The sequence below is a fragment of the Euprymna scolopes genome, chromosome 27 (genome assembly GCF_053919585.1).
Source record: "Euprymna scolopes isolate OS-2025 chromosome 27, ASM5391958v1, whole genome shotgun sequence".
NCBI lineage: Eukaryota > Metazoa > Mollusca > Cephalopoda > Sepiida > Sepiolidae > Euprymna > Euprymna scolopes.
The window spans coordinates 83182796-83200124 of record NC_136508.1 but is presented as its reverse complement, the minus strand read 5'-3'; the positions used below and the strand labels follow the sequence as shown (position 1 = coordinate 83200124).

The window sequence follows — 17329 nt, the reverse complement described above, 5'->3', positions numbered from 1 at the left end:
GAATTTCTTGCCTACCATCTTAAAAGCAGTCAATAAAGGGAGATAAGTTAACAATAATTCAAATGTGCAAAATTTATGTTGTAATGCTTATCAATTCCCATTAATTGCTCAAACATTATATAAAAAAAAATAACTTGATCAATTTATGTGATTTTCGGTATATATTTTCGTTTTGTCACAAGTAATGACATCATACAGGTTTTTCTTTTTGTTTTTTAATAAAGGAGCAATTCTGGACAAGAATCAATTTGAAAGGAATTTGGGAGCATTTAAAATGTCAAATATTTATTTATTCTTAGCAACTTCTCATTTAATCAAAGATTCTAAATTTTGGAAGCTATTCATATCTGATAATGTTATAATTGCGATAAGATTTTTTTATGGTTTATAACAATTTGGTTCAATTGTTTAATGACCAAACAATACAATGATAAATAAATTTTACTTTTAAAATCCTATTTAAAAAAATTAATAATTAAAAAAAAAATACAAACAATGGCATAGCTTAAAGATAAGTAAAATAAAAATAAAGACTTTTAGGTAGTGCTGAGTAGCTACAGCTAATGAAACTAAACTGGTCATTTTATGTTTCTACTATTTTTTAATTTAAATTTTATTGAATTATGTTTCTTATCTTGAGTGTTATTTATTCAATGTTTTCACCAATGTTACCTCTGGCCTTCATCAGATGTATTTTGTTAAACTTATGAATCTTTCTATTAAAACTGGAATCCGCACATAATTGCAATTTGAAACCTTTTATTTAATACATGGGTGTAGCATGCTCTCGTTCCGCCAGCCATGACCAGACAGAAGTCTTAAGTAATTCACAATTGTATTCTTCATATTCAGTTGTAAGTGACGATCTGGAAGTTGAAGGTTCAATCCTCAGTGTGGGCGATACAGGAGAAGGCCAACGAAAACATAGGGGTGAGGGTGAAAAAAAATGGACCTGAAGGAAAGAGGAATAAAGACCTGGCCAGAGATATGTTAGTTTGGAAGTCAATTTCTAAAAGCTGTCTAATGCATACCATTATTTAAAATGGATTTTAAACAGAATATGACGGTGATGACTTGTTTAAATTTTGTTCAAATATTGTCAAAGACAAAATAAGTATGAAACCTGCATAGCATGTCGGTTATATTTGTTCACAAATTTTAACTGTTAATTTTGTGCACATTTTTTGAAAATTGTTTATATTCTTATGCTTTTTTGTTTTTCTTTAATCTTATCATAAATCATTGATTATGGACAATTTTGCCACCACCATGTTTGTAAAAGAAATTTCTTCATGAAAATCTAATTTATAAAACTCGCTATGTCCGATGGTCTGTCTGTCTCCATAATTTCAAACTCTATCTCTTCTGAAACTAAAATTCGCAGAACGGCATTAAGGGCCTCAAATGATTGAATTTTTTATGGACCGTTCTCTTATGAGTCTTTAGCTGGTCAAAATAATTTTTAAGGGGTCAAAAAGGGGTCGAAATTGAAAAAATCGTTATACATGTTGTACATTCATCATGGTTTATTTTTAATTTTTAATCAGTTCATATGCGTGTCACATTAGTACAGTGATAACGTCACCAGCTTTGAATGCTACGGTTTTGCTTTTGGTTTTGATTCTAGCTGATGGACCACAAATACTTTTTTTTTTACTTTTGACATTACGACTTTATAATAATATATACAGAAATCTGGACAAATTAAAATATCATATTTAAGCATATTTCACGTCCGGGCAGGGCCCCCCAGCCTCCCGCTAGTTGATTATATTCTTATGCTTTTTTTCTTTAATCTTATTCCTAATCCCCATGTTTGTAAAAGAAAGTTTGGTTCTTGTCCAGAATCCCCCATATTAAAAAAAACAAAAATACAGAAAAATCTTTATGATGTATATACTCGTGATGAAACAAAAATATCATATTTCAAAAATCACATTTTTGAAATTAAGTAATTTGATCAAGTAGTTTAAATATATTAGCTTTAAATATATTAACCTGCTTACAAACAGTTTTAGGAGTGGTAGTGAATTTTCTGACCATTTTATGACAATTTATGGACAGTCTTGAGTTTGCAGCAGTTAAAGACTGTTTTGTTTGGGATAATAGGAGGCAGGTTATGACTCAGAGCAGATCAAAATGAGCTGACATCAACCAACGACAAAGAAGCCTCAACAGGCTACATACATGTGGAACTTAGCATTCAGAGGGTCGTTTTCTATGATGGTGTTACACACACACTCAGAACCCGACTGATGTATACAGAATCTGTTGAAGTTTTTTGTTTATCTCGGGTTTGTACTTTGAGTTTTTTTAAATTTTTATTTATACTCCTGAACCCATGATTGTTTCCTCGGCAGTCGATAATGTGAATGACGAAGACACTGACAGAACTTGGAGAAGAGGAAATGAAAGAGAAGACCTTGAAAACACAAGCAAGCAAGCATGTGATCTAACAACTACTCATCTCAAAACAATTGAATGAACATAATTGTGACAAAGGTGTGATACATTGTGTGATACACACACAAGGAATAACTTAGAGTGAACACACGAGATTTTGTAGTAAGAGCCAAACTTGGACCCAGTAAGTCTGTTCCATTCGGTGAATAGCAAGCAAAAGAGGAAGAAGGTTAATCTCATTCTCAGACTGTGAAAAGGAAGTCCCAAGATTTAGGAACTTGACTCTTTTTTTTCCAGTGAACACTGTTCTGAATTCAAAATGCCATTTTCCCATGAAGAGTTAACTTTGAAAGAAGGTAATTTTATCGTTACCAGCAAGGGCCTAAGGCTGAACACTGAATGATGGCTACATATGCGTTTTAAATGAAGCTGTGAAACTCTGGATCAACCAAGTAGGTTGTACATGCGGCATCAAGAATCAGCACCCTGCCAAACCAGCCAGAAGACTTGGGTCTGGCTGTAAACCCACAATGCTTTAGAAAAATTAAACTACAGTTTTGGTTTCTCTTGTATCTATAATCCCAAATGTGTCCATGCTGCTGTCAGTGGTTTATCATTTTAAATGGAAATTATGTATTATTTATAATCTTTATAAATTGAACACATGTTTTTTACAAACTGCTCATCATCAAGGTCAATTCTTAAACCCTTTTCTTCTTCAGGTACCTAATTCGTATTGAAGAGATGAGACAAAGTTTGAAAATCATCCATCAATGTCTAAATAAGATGCCACCGGGTGAGATCAAAATTGATGATCAAAAGATCTGCCCTCCAAAACGTGGAGAAATGAAAGTAAGTAAAACTTTTTTTTTTGCATCCTTTCAATCTTTGTTGGTATTCTTCATTAACTCACCAAAAGTGAACCTTCCTTGTTTTACCCATATATATATTATCAGCAGCAATTATGATTATATTATCAGCAGCAATTATGATTATATTATTAGCAGCAATTATGATTATATTATTAGCAGCAATTATGATTATATTATTATTAGCAATTATGATTATATTATCAGCAGCAATTATGATTATATTATTAGCAGCAATTATGATTGCAGCTGAAAAGGATGAGTTTAGCATGTTACAATATGAAGTTAATTCGAAAATATGCGTTTTGTTTACATTTGATTACCTGTTCATTTCAGTTGCTATCATAATTGCGGTATTAAAAATAAACTGGACCTATTATTTTAAAACCTGGCAACCAAAAAAAAAAAAAAAATCAAAATGTAATTATAGTCAGCTAATGTATTTCCTAACTTCCAACTTACTTTTATTGTTCTTCAGTATTTCTATTGTGAAAGGATTTACTGAAATAAAATATAAGAAAAGGACATTATTGAAAGGTATTCAGTAAAAATTAACAAAATTATAAAAAATAAAAATAACACGATTTTTATTTGCACTTTTAAGAACAAAATTTGAAAAATAAGTTTTTATTTTATTTGAAATCTTATAAGAAATATGTTTATAAAATAATAAAAACAAACTTTTTAAATTTGAATTTATATAATACGTGTTTATGAAATTATAAAAATTAATTCTTAATTAAAATTTTTAAACATGTTTTCAATAATTCTTTTAAAAAAAAAAAAGTGCAAGAAGTGTCTTCAATAATCAATAATTCTTTAAAAAAATAAAACTAATTTCAAAAATTCTTAATTAAAATAAGACCGAAAAAACTTTTCAATGATTATTAAATAAAAAAGAAGGATCAAAAATCATAATAAAAAAAGGAATACATGCACAGAGGAGTTATAGGCATGAGATAAAAAGACCACAGGAACTGATTTGTCTTGTCACCGTTTTCAGAAGTAGCTACACCGGAAGTTAGGAAGTATGTTAGCTGACTATTACCCAAAATATTTGTTTTCTTATTGAAATTATAACAAGATTACTTATGTGGAGTCAAAGAAAGCACTGAAAGTATTCTTAATAAAATTAATAATATGGATAATAATGCTGATTATAATATTGATGATAATTATTATTGATAATGATATACAAAATAATGATAATTATAATATTGATGATGATAATATAGAAAATAATAATTATAATATTGATGATAATTATAATATTGATGATGATAATAAAGATGATAATTATAATGATGATGATGATAAAGATGATAATTATGATGATGATGATGATAATAATATTGATGATGATGATAATATAGATGAGGATGATAATATAGAAAATAATGATAATTATAATATTGATGATGATAATATAGAAAATAATAATTATAATATTGATGATAATTATAATATTGATGATGATAAAGATGATAATTATAATGATGATGATAAAGATGATGATAATTATAATATTGATGATAATATAGATGAGGATGATAATATAGAAAATAATGATAATTATAATATTGATGATAAAATGAAACAATAATTGCACAGTTTGATGTTAGTGTGGAAACTGTACATACAATTTTTCATGGAACTGAAGATGCAAAAAATTTGCACAAAGTTTGTCCGTATATATATATATATATATATATATATATATATATACAACATACATCATTTTGGTGCCGTGATCCAAAACAGTCATGTTATATAGAGTGGTGGGAGATATTATAAAATGTGTCGTGTTATATATTAGGTGAGATATTAAAACAGTTATTTTACATTGAGAGGTGCGGGAGATATATAACACCTGTTATAAACGTATAAATTGTATGTATATTTAGCTAGGGGATATGACATCGACGTATAAACTGAGTCATGTTGTATCAGAGAGTTATCACACGGGTATGTATTACAGTTCATATTTACATAAGGTATCATTTTTTATAAGAAGAATAATATATGTGACATATCTTTTCTTTCTTCAAGAGTTCTATCTTCACTTGCTGAGCTCCGTGATGGAGCATGAAATGACCAACATCATAACCAATCGAGACATCTGTTCTTCTTTTGTGAAACCACAGAACAACACTTTAGATTTTTAAAATATAAATTTATTTCAGTTGTCTCAAATGGTCTTCACAAGAGTCTACATTTCTTGCCTACATGTTTGTTCTACACAGCCTCGCTTCCTGGCTTGAAGTATGTCTCTTCAACTGACTAAAACTTCCAACTTCTTGACCTCAGTTCTGGTGACGTAACCGATTAAAAGACACATCTCCTTAACCTGACCTTTCCACATCTGTTCAAGGTTATTTTGTTTATATTTAATCTAGTTAATTTATGTAAACATCCTCAGCTAAAACCCATTGCTACACTTTATTCTATAAAAAATAAATAACTCCCAATATAAACTATTTTAACAATATCATTGAATAGTTCATTGCAGTACATAGATAGATAGATCGATGATAACTAATTAACTTTTGACAATGTTAATTATTCAACAATACTATGTTGAGGCTTTAAGGACGTTCAGGGAAAGATTCTGTTGGAAGAAACCAGCACTATTCAAATTGAGTCTGCCATTCCCATCAGGACAATGCACCAGTCCACAACTCTATCCTTGTTGCAGACTATTTGACCAAGTTGGGCATCAAGACAGTTCCTCACCCTCCTTATAATCCACACCTTTCTCCCTGTGACTTTTGGTTATTCCCTAAGCTCAAGGAAAACCTTAGATGCTGTTGTTATGAGACAATTGAGGAGATGAAAGTGGCCGTGATGAGTCATTGACACGCTCACACAAGAGGATTTCCATGGGGTCTTCTAAAAGTTGTTAGAACGATACAATAAGTGCATTGCAGCCAGAGGAGAGTACTTCGAAGGGAGAGTTTTATGTGTGTACTATCAATAAAAATGTCCATACAAAAAAGTCTGGAACTTTATTTAAGGCACCTTGCATATATATGTATATATACGGTGCGTATTTGTAAATGTTATGCTTTTTTTTTGTATTTTTAAATGTCTTTACAAACGTGACAGAATTTTTAATAATGTTCATGTTTTCTTTTTCTTCTTTTTAAGTCTTCTATGGAATCCTTGATTCACCATTTCAAGCTTTATTCCGAAGGTTACAATGTAACTCCTGGCGCCACCTACACTGCCGTAGAAGCACCTAAAGTAAATAGTTTCAAAAATGATTCCATATTCAAATTATTAAAAAAAAATTGTGGCTCTTCTATTTGTAAATTTTTCCTTGTAATTATATGTGTAAAAAGATTAATAAGTCGATGGCTGAATTTTGATTTGTAAATTTTCAATGGAGACAACCATAGCATTGAATGCTTTAACAAGAGATTATTAAAAAAATGGATATTTGAAAATTGTTTTCTTTTTACAATTATTGACATATTGTGTGCGATTTCAAGTAGCATGAATATATCTTTTGTAAATTTAATCTTTTTTTATATTTATTTTATAAATTTTCATAAAAGTTTAACTAATATTTGACAGTTTTTTTTTGGTTTTTTTTCGAAAATTTTTCCTATATTATAAAATAGAAAAAAGTCTACAATAGAACTCCGGGATACGGCATTAAAAATTAGTAACAAAATACAATACAGTATATAATACACATGTATATAATCAAATAACATAAATATCACTGTAAGGCGGGGCAAATACCGAAACTAGGGCCTAGAAAACATTGTATTCCACATCATAAACTGAAAAAAAAATGTATCTTAGGGCCACCGTATCCCAGATGATGATGTACGTACCCATGACAAAATAAAAATTCCATAAATTGATCAAGTAATTTTATTTTTAACTAAGAAAATCGAATTTTATGAATAAACAAAAAGGGACTATCGCATTGCCATTTTGAAGAAACAAAAGCAGATAATTCCACAATAATTCAAACCTGTGTGATCAGCCTTGTAAAGTCTGATTCCCCATTAATTGCTAAAATGATTTAGAAATGATTTTCTTTCTAAAATAAAACTATTTAATTCATATGATTTTTGGAATATGATATTTTTGTTCTGTCACAAGTACGTGCATCATAAAATTTTTTCTCTATTCTGTTTTTAAAATCTATAATTCTATTATTTCATTTTTTAGGGTGAATTTGGTGTCTATCTTGTGTCTGATGGTACAAATAAACCTTACCGCTGCAAAATCAAAGCTCCAGGATTTGCCCACTTGGTGAGTGAAAAACTCATATGTTCAACTTTTAATATTTTCAAAAACTTTTAGTCATACTAAGTTCCAACCCTGTACTTACAAGTACTTCCATGAAATCATTGCATTTGTATCCCCTCAATGTAAATACTCCTTACCAACTCAACTAGCAGCAAAATCCTATCCCTTCACTATAGAAAACTTCCTGCTCTAATAACCTCTTTTCCAAAAATCACTTGCCTTTGGAATTCCATCCTGACTCCCTGTTTTCCCAACTGTATGAACATGCAGAAATTTAAATGTAATGTGAATAAACATCTTGCTGCAGAACGATTGAATTCCCCTATAAATTTGGCTCTTAATCATAGTAGCCCCTTATGTCTTTGTGACAATATGCCTTGTTTAGGATGAATAATAGTAATTAAAAAAAAAAAAATCACCTATTGTTTGATCCCTGGTTGCCTGCAGTTTACTGGCCTAGAACAATCTGCATCTCCTCACTGGCATTCTCCATGCAAATGCGAGACAGGAAGTTGTCAGCCAAGTAGGGATCACAAAATCTATCAGTAGCAATACATATGAAAGGATTAAAATTGCTTAAAATATCTCAATACATAGAAAGAACTTGATCTAAGAAAGAATCTTTTTTAATTTTTTAAATCTGACTAAAATTAAGGAAGTTATGACTATTTTTGTGACTCACATGTTTGGATATTTTTACATCTTAAAGACTATGAGTTTTGTCACATTTTTTATGCTACTTTTCCAGTAAACATGCTATATCTTTGTTAAAACACAAGATAAAGCAATGAAATTTGCCATATAAATATAATTTTGTACAAGGAATCAGAATATGGCAATGAAAATCTCCAAAAATGAATGGTTTTCAAATAATCTACAGTAAATGCACATTAATATGTTACAACACTGTAAAAATTCTATATTTTCATATAAAAAGAAGTTTTGTATTGAAATGAAATCTGAGACTAGAACAGTTTAAAAATTAATATATTGTAAGATTTCTTTGGTATTGTAAATTAACATCAGCTAAATCGCCTCCACCTGCCTTCCCAAAATGCGATTCACCCCCCTTTTTTTTTAGGCAATTACAGGGTAGAATGAGAAGTGTCACCCTAAAGAAAACAATGCTACAGTTTTATTTTAAAAGTTTTATTGAAACAATTATAATCAATTCAGGTAACTTGATGACGTAGTAGAGATGACGTCTATTCAATATAGCCACCTTCAACCTCAATCACCACCTCAATATGGGCCCGGAACTGGGAGCATGCCTTTTCTACAAGCATCGGCAGGAGCTCAGGAAATACTCGGCAGATGGCAGCGATCAGGCTGGCTTTTGTATTTTAGGAGGTCATGTTGGTGATGTTCTCAACGTATGACCAAACGAAGTAGTCCAGCGGGCTCAGGTTGGGGAGGAGAGAGCCCAGTGAGAGAAGGGTACAAAGTTGTAGCACTCCTTCTGAAGCCAAGTCTGGGTCTCTTTGGACTTGTGGGCCAGCACCGAGTCCTACTGCTAGATCTAGCTTCTGCCAGCGGCCACCTGATTACCCCAAAGGGTCAGCACACTATTCAGCATATCCAGGTACACTTTGGTGTTGACTTTTAAGCTGACTTCGAAGATGTGAGGTGGTATGATGTGACCCTCACTTGAAACCGCACAAAAGACTGTAACCATGGCAGGAAACTTTGTTTTCATCACTCTGGGCATGTCCCTGTTATTCGTAGCAATCCAGTGATGCATTTTGAGGGTGCTGGCAATGGTCCTGTTGTCATAACTTGGATCGGTAGAGAGCATGAGTTGGACAGCGGCACATCTCCAACCTTACTCCATGAACATTGCGTCACTTTCCGACATCATATCACTTTTGGGATTTGTACACAACTGGCTAACTAGTAGATGGCTTGCACCAAAAAAAGAAAACTGGTTTTTATTAAACGGAAATGGAATCATGTCATCTTTTCTAGGGCAACAATTTTATCGTTCCACCCTGTACATATGAACACAGTGTAAAATTTGTCAGAAATAAAAAAAAAAAGAAAAAAAGGGCAACAAAAGTATAAATTTAATATAAAATCTTAGATTTTAAGGTAATTTTAACATTTTAGGACAGTTAACCTGTTTTTTTTTTTTGTTTTTTTTTCTGTGGGAAATCCCATGACCCCCCCCCCCCTCCCCGACAATTGTGTGTGTTTTAAGAGGGTTTTTGTGGGAGGAGGTGGCTTACTCAGACTTCAGGTTAGTGGTAGAGCTTAGAGGCAATTAAGTGTGAACACCCTGTAAACTTGGCAGAAAGAAGAAAAAAAAACAAACAATTATTTTAGAGTGATGGATTATTTCACATATAAATTTAATGTGAAATAATCTATCATTTACACATCATTCTAGTGTTTTAGAGCAGTTAATTTATTTTTCTATGAGAGACAAATGGTGTGCATTTTTTAGGGTTTGGAGGGTCTTTTTTTCTTCTTTTTTTTTTTAATGATTATGTGTGATTTTAAGAGTTTGTATGATGGGGGAGCTTCCACTTGAACTTAGGGTTAGTGGTAGAATTATGGGAGATCTTTATTTTGAAGTGGATGCTATTGAGACTTAGGGTTAGTGGTAGGGTTAAAGGAGATTTTTTTTTCAGGGTGGGGCTTGTCACTCAGACCTAGTATATATATATATAGTCCCTCAATGGGGCCACCTGTTGACCGTGGGTGGCAATCCGTAATGCCTAAGGATGGGATCCTGCTGGTTGAGCAGATCATGTTCAAGGTCCTATTAGGACATGAGATGCAACACGCGACTTTGACCCTTACTTAAGCTAAGATAGGCCCAATCCAATCAATCAATTGGTCAGGACTACCAGTAAATCAAACAAACACAACAAGAAAATATGCTCACGTTCTCTACATTAGACAATGAACATCTTTTCTAGAAATGAGGCCATTAGAAAAGACGAAGAAAACACTGGTGCTGAAGTCCATCTCCTGTATCCTTGTTGCGTTATGTGAATGTTCTCCCCCCCCCCCCCACTTCCCACACAGGACTCTGAGACTGGTCAGGAGCAGGAGAAATGAAAAATTTCAAATATGTACATATCAACAAAAAAGCTTCAAAAAAGAAACCACTGTGAAGTTTCAGATAAATCTTGTTCAGATTCAGAAACAGAATCCCAAAATTGAAATCTAAATCCAAATTTTATTTTATAATTATAGAAGCAACTGAAGTAGACTCGATAACAAAGGTGTCTTTCTTCGAAATAGAGAAAATATTTTCCAACATCAAACCTAAAATGATCAAGAAACTGAATAATGGCACACTACTAGTGGAAGTAAAAAGCCAAAAACATATAGAAATCTTCAAATGGAGACTTTTCAACAACCAAAAAGTAAAAATCTACCTCCATAAAACACTGAATACCAGTAAAGGAGTGATCAGGAGTTCAGAATTATCACTGTGCTCCTTAGGAGAAGACGAACTTGAGAAACCAAAATGTTATTGATGTAAAAAGAATCCAGATTAAAATATATGGTTAAACTATCGATACAAACTTTTAACACCCATCAAATCCCAAGTAACATCAAAATAGGGTATGAAAAAAATAAACACGAACTATACATACTAAACCCCCTCAGATGCTATAACTGCCAAAGGTACGGACATCATCAAGACCGGTGCACGCGTTCTTCAGTATGCATGAGGTGTGGAGAAAACGAGAGACATACAGATCGTTGAAAAGAGCCAAAATGTACTAACTGCCAAAAAGGCCATAGTGCAAACTCAAAAGAATGCGACAAATGAAAGAAAAAAAAAGAAGAAATTACTGAAATAAAATATAGCAAAAATATAACCTTTCAAGAAGCTTGTAACCTAGCCGAAAATACAAGATACTCTGAAATAACAAAAAAACAAAACATGCAGCATACCACTGAACTAAATAACCGAACAATAAAAGTAAATTCATCAAACTTGAAGATATGAAATTACTCCATAAAATAAAGGAACTAAAAGAAGAGTTCAAATTAACTATAAAACAAATGAACATTGAAAATAAAGATTACAAAACTGAACAAAACTTCCAAATCAAAACTCAACTCAAAAGACCCATAAAACCCGCAACCTACCCATCCTCTCCTTTAAATCATCTCCTACAAAACATTAAAATAAGAGACAAAAAATATAGTTAATCTTCTTGTTGAAACTTCTCAAAACAATCCCTCCAGCAAAACATTTGAAAGAGCGATTGAACTGGTATCTGGAAATTGCCAACATACAAAGTAGTTTTAGAAACAAAAGAGAAACAATGAACAACATAATCTGATTGGAAACCTTTATGAAAGAAGCTTGCATTAAAAAAGAACATGCAATAGCTATTTTTTTTTTTTTTTTTTATTCAGAAAAGGCATATTCTATAACATGGTGACAGGATATAAGGAAAGACCTATACCATCTTGGATTAAAGGGTAGACTACCTATACTGATAAAAGAATTTCTATCTGATAGAAGTTTTAAAGTAAGAATCGGACCAACCCTATCAGACACAAAAATACTGGAAGATGGAGTCCCGCAAGGATGTATTTTATCAGTCATGCTCTTCAATATAAAAATCAATAATATTGTAAATTGTCTAAATGATGAGATGAATGGCTCATTATATGTAGATGACCTTGTAATCTGCCATAGATCAAAAAATATTTATACCTCAGAACGCCGATTACAGATGTGCATAAACAAATTAAAACAATGGACCACAGAAAATGGGTTTAAATTTTCAACAAATAAAACTAAATATGTCCATTTCTGTAATCATAGTAAAATGCACAATGACTCTACTTTCAATATAAAAGAAACAATAATCGAAATGACTGACCAACATAAATTTCTAGGACTTACAAGGGGCATGCAATAAGTAATACCCCTTTTTTGAAAAACTTTGACTCCTCTTTTTGGCACATCTCCAAATTCATCCTCGAGCACTCAACACGTTCTCGCTTCCGGAATGGTGTGAGCAACCTGGGAATCCATCTGGCAGACACCTTATGCATATGCAAATGGTCATGAATGATAGTTTCCACAGACCCTGTACTAATTTTGTTATCTTGGGCTATTTGGCGAATAGTAATGCACCGATCTTCCAAAATGACAGCCTCAACTTGACGGACAGATGCCTCATCAATGGCAGAAGGGGTGGGGGGGCGACCAGTCTGGAAGCTGTTTCCACAGACTTCTGGCCATGTTTGAATTCACGATGCCAGCGTTTTACAAGGTCATATGATGGGGCATTATAATCATAAGTTTCTTTCATTTCATCAAAAGTCTCCTGTGGTGTGCGTCCTTTCAAATACAAAAACCGGATCACTGCTCAACATTCAGCAGGCTCCATTTCACACCTGACTCAGTTCAAACACCTGTAAAACAGAAACCACAATTAGTTCAGAGCTGTAATTTGTCACATAACCTGTAGAGATATAAATCATTGCACATGCAAAATTTCAGCTAGATCAGACAACTGGAAATGGGTCAGGGGCATTACTTATTGCACACCCCTTGTATTTTTGACAAAAAACTCTCCCTCATCTCTCACTTAAAAAAAATATTTAAAATAAACATGTTTCAAAACCCTACAACTATTAGGGGTTATAGCAAATACTGAGTGGGAATCAGACTGCTCATCACTTCTAAAATTATATAGCACCCTGATAAGAGCCAAACTAAACTATGGAAGCTTCATATATGGTTTAACCAGAAAAAGTTATCTTAAAACCCTGGACCCCATCCATCACATAGGATTAAGACTTGCCTTGGGAGCATTCAAAACCTCCTCGATAGAAAGGTTACACCTGTCGAAGCGCACGGAATGTACGTCTGTCTACATAAACGATTCGAGCAAAAGAGAAAGATAAATAGAGAACGAAAGTGGATAGAGAATGTGAAACAGGAAGTAGACGCCACCTGTTGAACAAATTGGAAACCACGGCAAGAGCAAATAATCTGTGCGTATTGAGTAATGTTCATGTGTGTGCGACATACCTATTTGCATATCAGTTTGAAAAGCTTATGTCTATAGTACTCCCTGCCAGATAGCTGGAGGCTAAGGAGAAAAAAGTTGCAACAGGAATGGATATCAAAAAGAGAGTTCGAAACCTGTGTAACTGTGTGGAAAAATTGCCAGATGACTGTTGTGCGATAGATTTGTGGTTGTAGACTGCATTGTGTTACCAAGTCTAGAAAGCATGCGCAAGTGGTCTACATAGTTGGTCGAAGTTAGTCATGTATGGTTGCCAGTATGTCTGCAAGAAATGAATCCATTCCAAGGAAACACGTCAAGATTAGGCGCGCATGGCCGTAAGTGAGTCTGTGGGAAAAATTAATCCATTCCGTGGAAGGCATCAAAGTTCAAATGATTGGTGTAACCAGTGGGTCAGTTGGATCAATGAACACCCAGGAATGAGTTTTGTAATATGCATTTAGCAGCTTAACACATGTTGGTTAGGGGAAACTTCTGTCATTAAGGTTGTTATGAATTCCAAGAATTTACAGTACTTGGCAAATGTCCTTGTGAGTTTGCTTGTCGCATTTGTTGCTGGAAAGGGTTGATATGCCATAAGATATTGTTGAGCTTGACTTTCTTTTGACATCAATATGAAATCAAAAACTCAGTGTTGTTGAGATGTGTTGTGCAAGAGACAGCATGAATTGTGTATGTCTGCGCACATGGCAGTTTATTTTTCTTTTTTTGTGTGTGTGTACGCGTGGAGAGTAAAAAAATATGTGCCATTTTACTTTGCGTGTTCAAAGTCGTGTTGGTGTCTTTACCAGTTTATGGTTGGTTTGTTGTCGCGTAATTTCTTCCATATTGTTGTTGAAGGCTGGAAGTTGAAACAGCGTGACAGTCACTATTTGAAGTTTTCGGTGGGCATTTTGTCACTCATTCTATATGACGCTAAAGCTGAAATAGTTTTTTTACTAATGCGCACATGTCGAAAAAATATAGACAGCGAGAAAAGGACAAAGTTTGTGCACGTAGCTAAAACACATGTGGTGGAGTGTTTGCGCTTTGTCATCACAGTGAAATTATAAATAAATTCTGGCATTTCAGATGTAAGTTGGAGTTAGAAAGTGGAGAAAATTGTTATTGATGTGCTTGCCATTTTGCTTGTGAAAATGTCCCCATGCTGTCGTCTTGGGAGAAAAATAAATGAAGTCACCGTCAAAGGTCACCATTTGTAGAGATCGAGGTTACCATTGTAGTGCAGGCTGTTAATCAGTTCGTGGAAGGTCGATAAGCATGTTGAGGGGAGAGATATTCATCACTGATCTTGTATACGCCAGATATACGAGTTCATACAACTCTGGATAAAAAGGAACGGCAACATTAAGGGAAGTACATTTAAAGGAGAGACATCAAAATGGAGGACGTTAAAGCCGAGTTAAAATATATACAGAGAATATATTTTATTAAACGAACGAAGTAAAAACAACAAGTGAATGTGTGTGTGTGTGTGTGTGTGTGTGTGTGTGTGTGTGTGTGTACACACTCATAAGCATGCTTTTTTTACTTGAAATGTTTGTTGTATGTTCGTTGTGTATGTATGTATGAACAGGAAAAGTTTCGATGAGTTCATTGTGGATGTGTATGTCTAGTGTTCACACAAGTTCGTTAATGTATACATGTGTCATCTTGCCTTAAAACAAAGGTTACACCTGTCAAAGCGTACGGAATGTATGTCTGCCTACATAGACGATTCGAGCAAAAGAGAAAGATAGAGAATGCGAAACAGGAAGTAAAGATGCCACCTGTCGGATAAATCAGAACCTACGACAAGACCAAATAACCGTAGCATGTTGAGTAACATTCATGTGCATGTGTGTGTGAGACATACCTATTCGCATATCAGTTTGAAAAGCATGTATCTATAGACCTATGAACCCCCTCTAAAATTGAGACGAGAAAAACTAGGCTTACAGTATTATCTAAGACTCAAATCAAACTAAAAAAATTCTGTCTATCAATGCACTTTCAATCCCAACTACACACATCTATTTAAAAAAGAAAAAGAAAAAAAAAAGTGCAATTAAGTCTTTACACGGAAGAAATGATAAAACCTCTTGCAGACAACTCAATAGATCAAACCAGTATCCATGAGGAAAATTTCACAGAACTTCCACCCTGGCTGTTAAATCAACCTAAAGTCATACTAGACCTGACCTAAATCCAATACTCACTCCTCAAACTGTAGAGAAAAACTAAACAACATTCTGGATTCTTACCCAAATTGGAGACACATTGTCCAAACACTACAATGGTAACCTTGATCTCTACAAATGGTGACTCTTGACGGTGTGAAGTGAATTCATGTAACACACCACTCCCCTGAACAGAACAATCATGTCCAGCCAATATATAGGCAGAGTTTTTCTTTCATGTGTTTTAAATTTAATTTTAATTCTTTCATTGTTATTTTCATTTTTTTTTTTTTTTTTGTTAGTAATTGAAATTCTGTAAATATGAACTTATCATTTCAGGCTGCTTTAGATAAAGTCTCAAAGAACCATATGTTGGCTGATGTTGTTGCTATCATTGGTAAGCATTTCAAAATATACAATTTCTCCTTGATTTAATTTTTCTCTTTGTTATTTCTTTAAGACAATTATTTTTAGATTGTATTTTAATTCAAACTGTTCTCATCATTTCTAGATTCGTACTAATTTTTCCGTTTTTCTCATCTTTTCAGGCACCTTGGACATTGTATTTGGTGAAGTTGATCGATGAAAATAGTATGTATAGAATTTGATGAATGGCTGGAGACATTATTTAAGCATTTCCAGTGATTGATCATTGGTAAATTTCTTGCGTCTCCTGCTTTTATAGTCAATCTGTTTTTATTATTTCAGTCATTTGTACCAACTCGCCATCATCCAGTTTTTTCATTGGGTGAAATTTAAAGAGGAAAGCAAAATAAAAGAACCTCTTTAAAAAAAAAATCATTGTCTACAATGAATTCTGGTGAGAAATTGTAATATTTTTTTTTTTTTTTTTTAAATAAAAATAATGTAAAAAGCTACTTTTTACCAGATTTGTCATTGGTTTTAGTTTGGTTTATTTAATCCTGGATTTGTCATTTTGCTGCAGTCAAACGATAGAAAACTGGATGAGCATTGGATCATCGTCCAGTCCTCTTCTAAAAATGCATGAGTGCACTCACCTGCTGTGATTGTCGCCCACACGTTGTTTCAGGCTAAGGCTGTCTGTTGATCCATTCAATTAGCGTGGCAATGAGGAATCCTCATACCAAACAAAACCAGAAGTCCAGTTAATAAACAAATAATATTTTAGTTTACAAATGGTACCTGTCTACTTAGGTTGCAGCATTGCAACTTTACTTGACCAGACCAAAACAATAAGTTCCATTATAGAGTCTTTTAGCTGAAAACTCTAAATGAACCAACCTGTCCGGAGAAGCAAAGAGCCTTGTAGCTCTCCCAGAATCAACTGCCTCTCAAACGTTCAACTCCAATTCTTTCTCCTCCTTTTCTGAGAGTGGGTGTAGGATTTACTATAACCATCTTTCTTTCGATTCTCCTGTGATCTCTTCACCCTTGGCTGGTTCTGGCACTTTGTTAGTTGTCACTGTTCGTTTGCCTCAAGGTTTGTTGCTCCAGGCATCGACTAAAGATAACAGCTAAAAACTCTATATTCCTGGAGCTTACTTGCGAATAACTCAAGATATCGGTTTTCTCATAAAGTGATCCCAGTGGGACTTTTCCCATTCACTGAAGTACTTATTTCTAAACAAAGAGAATA

At 33.4% G+C, this 17329-nt stretch overlaps 1 protein-coding gene across 1 annotated transcript in view; it reads left to right on the top strand.

Moving 5' to 3' along the window:
- Positions 1-16601, top strand: part of LOC145248947 (NADH-ubiquinone oxidoreductase 49 kDa subunit-like) — a 58446-nt gene extending 41845 nt beyond the window's left edge. Inside the window, exons 10-14 of the mRNA XM_080110746.1 lie at positions 3126-3255; positions 6420-6515; positions 7458-7541; positions 16051-16108; positions 16260-16601. Of these exons, the coding sequence (XP_079966872.1) occupies positions 3126-3255; positions 6420-6515; positions 7458-7541; positions 16051-16108; positions 16260-16297 (406 nt within the window). The 3' untranslated portion in view covers positions 16298-16601. The remainder of the gene's footprint in view (positions 1-3125; positions 3256-6419; positions 6516-7457; positions 7542-16050; positions 16109-16259) is intronic.
- The last annotated feature ends 728 nt before the right edge of the window (positions 16602-17329 follow it).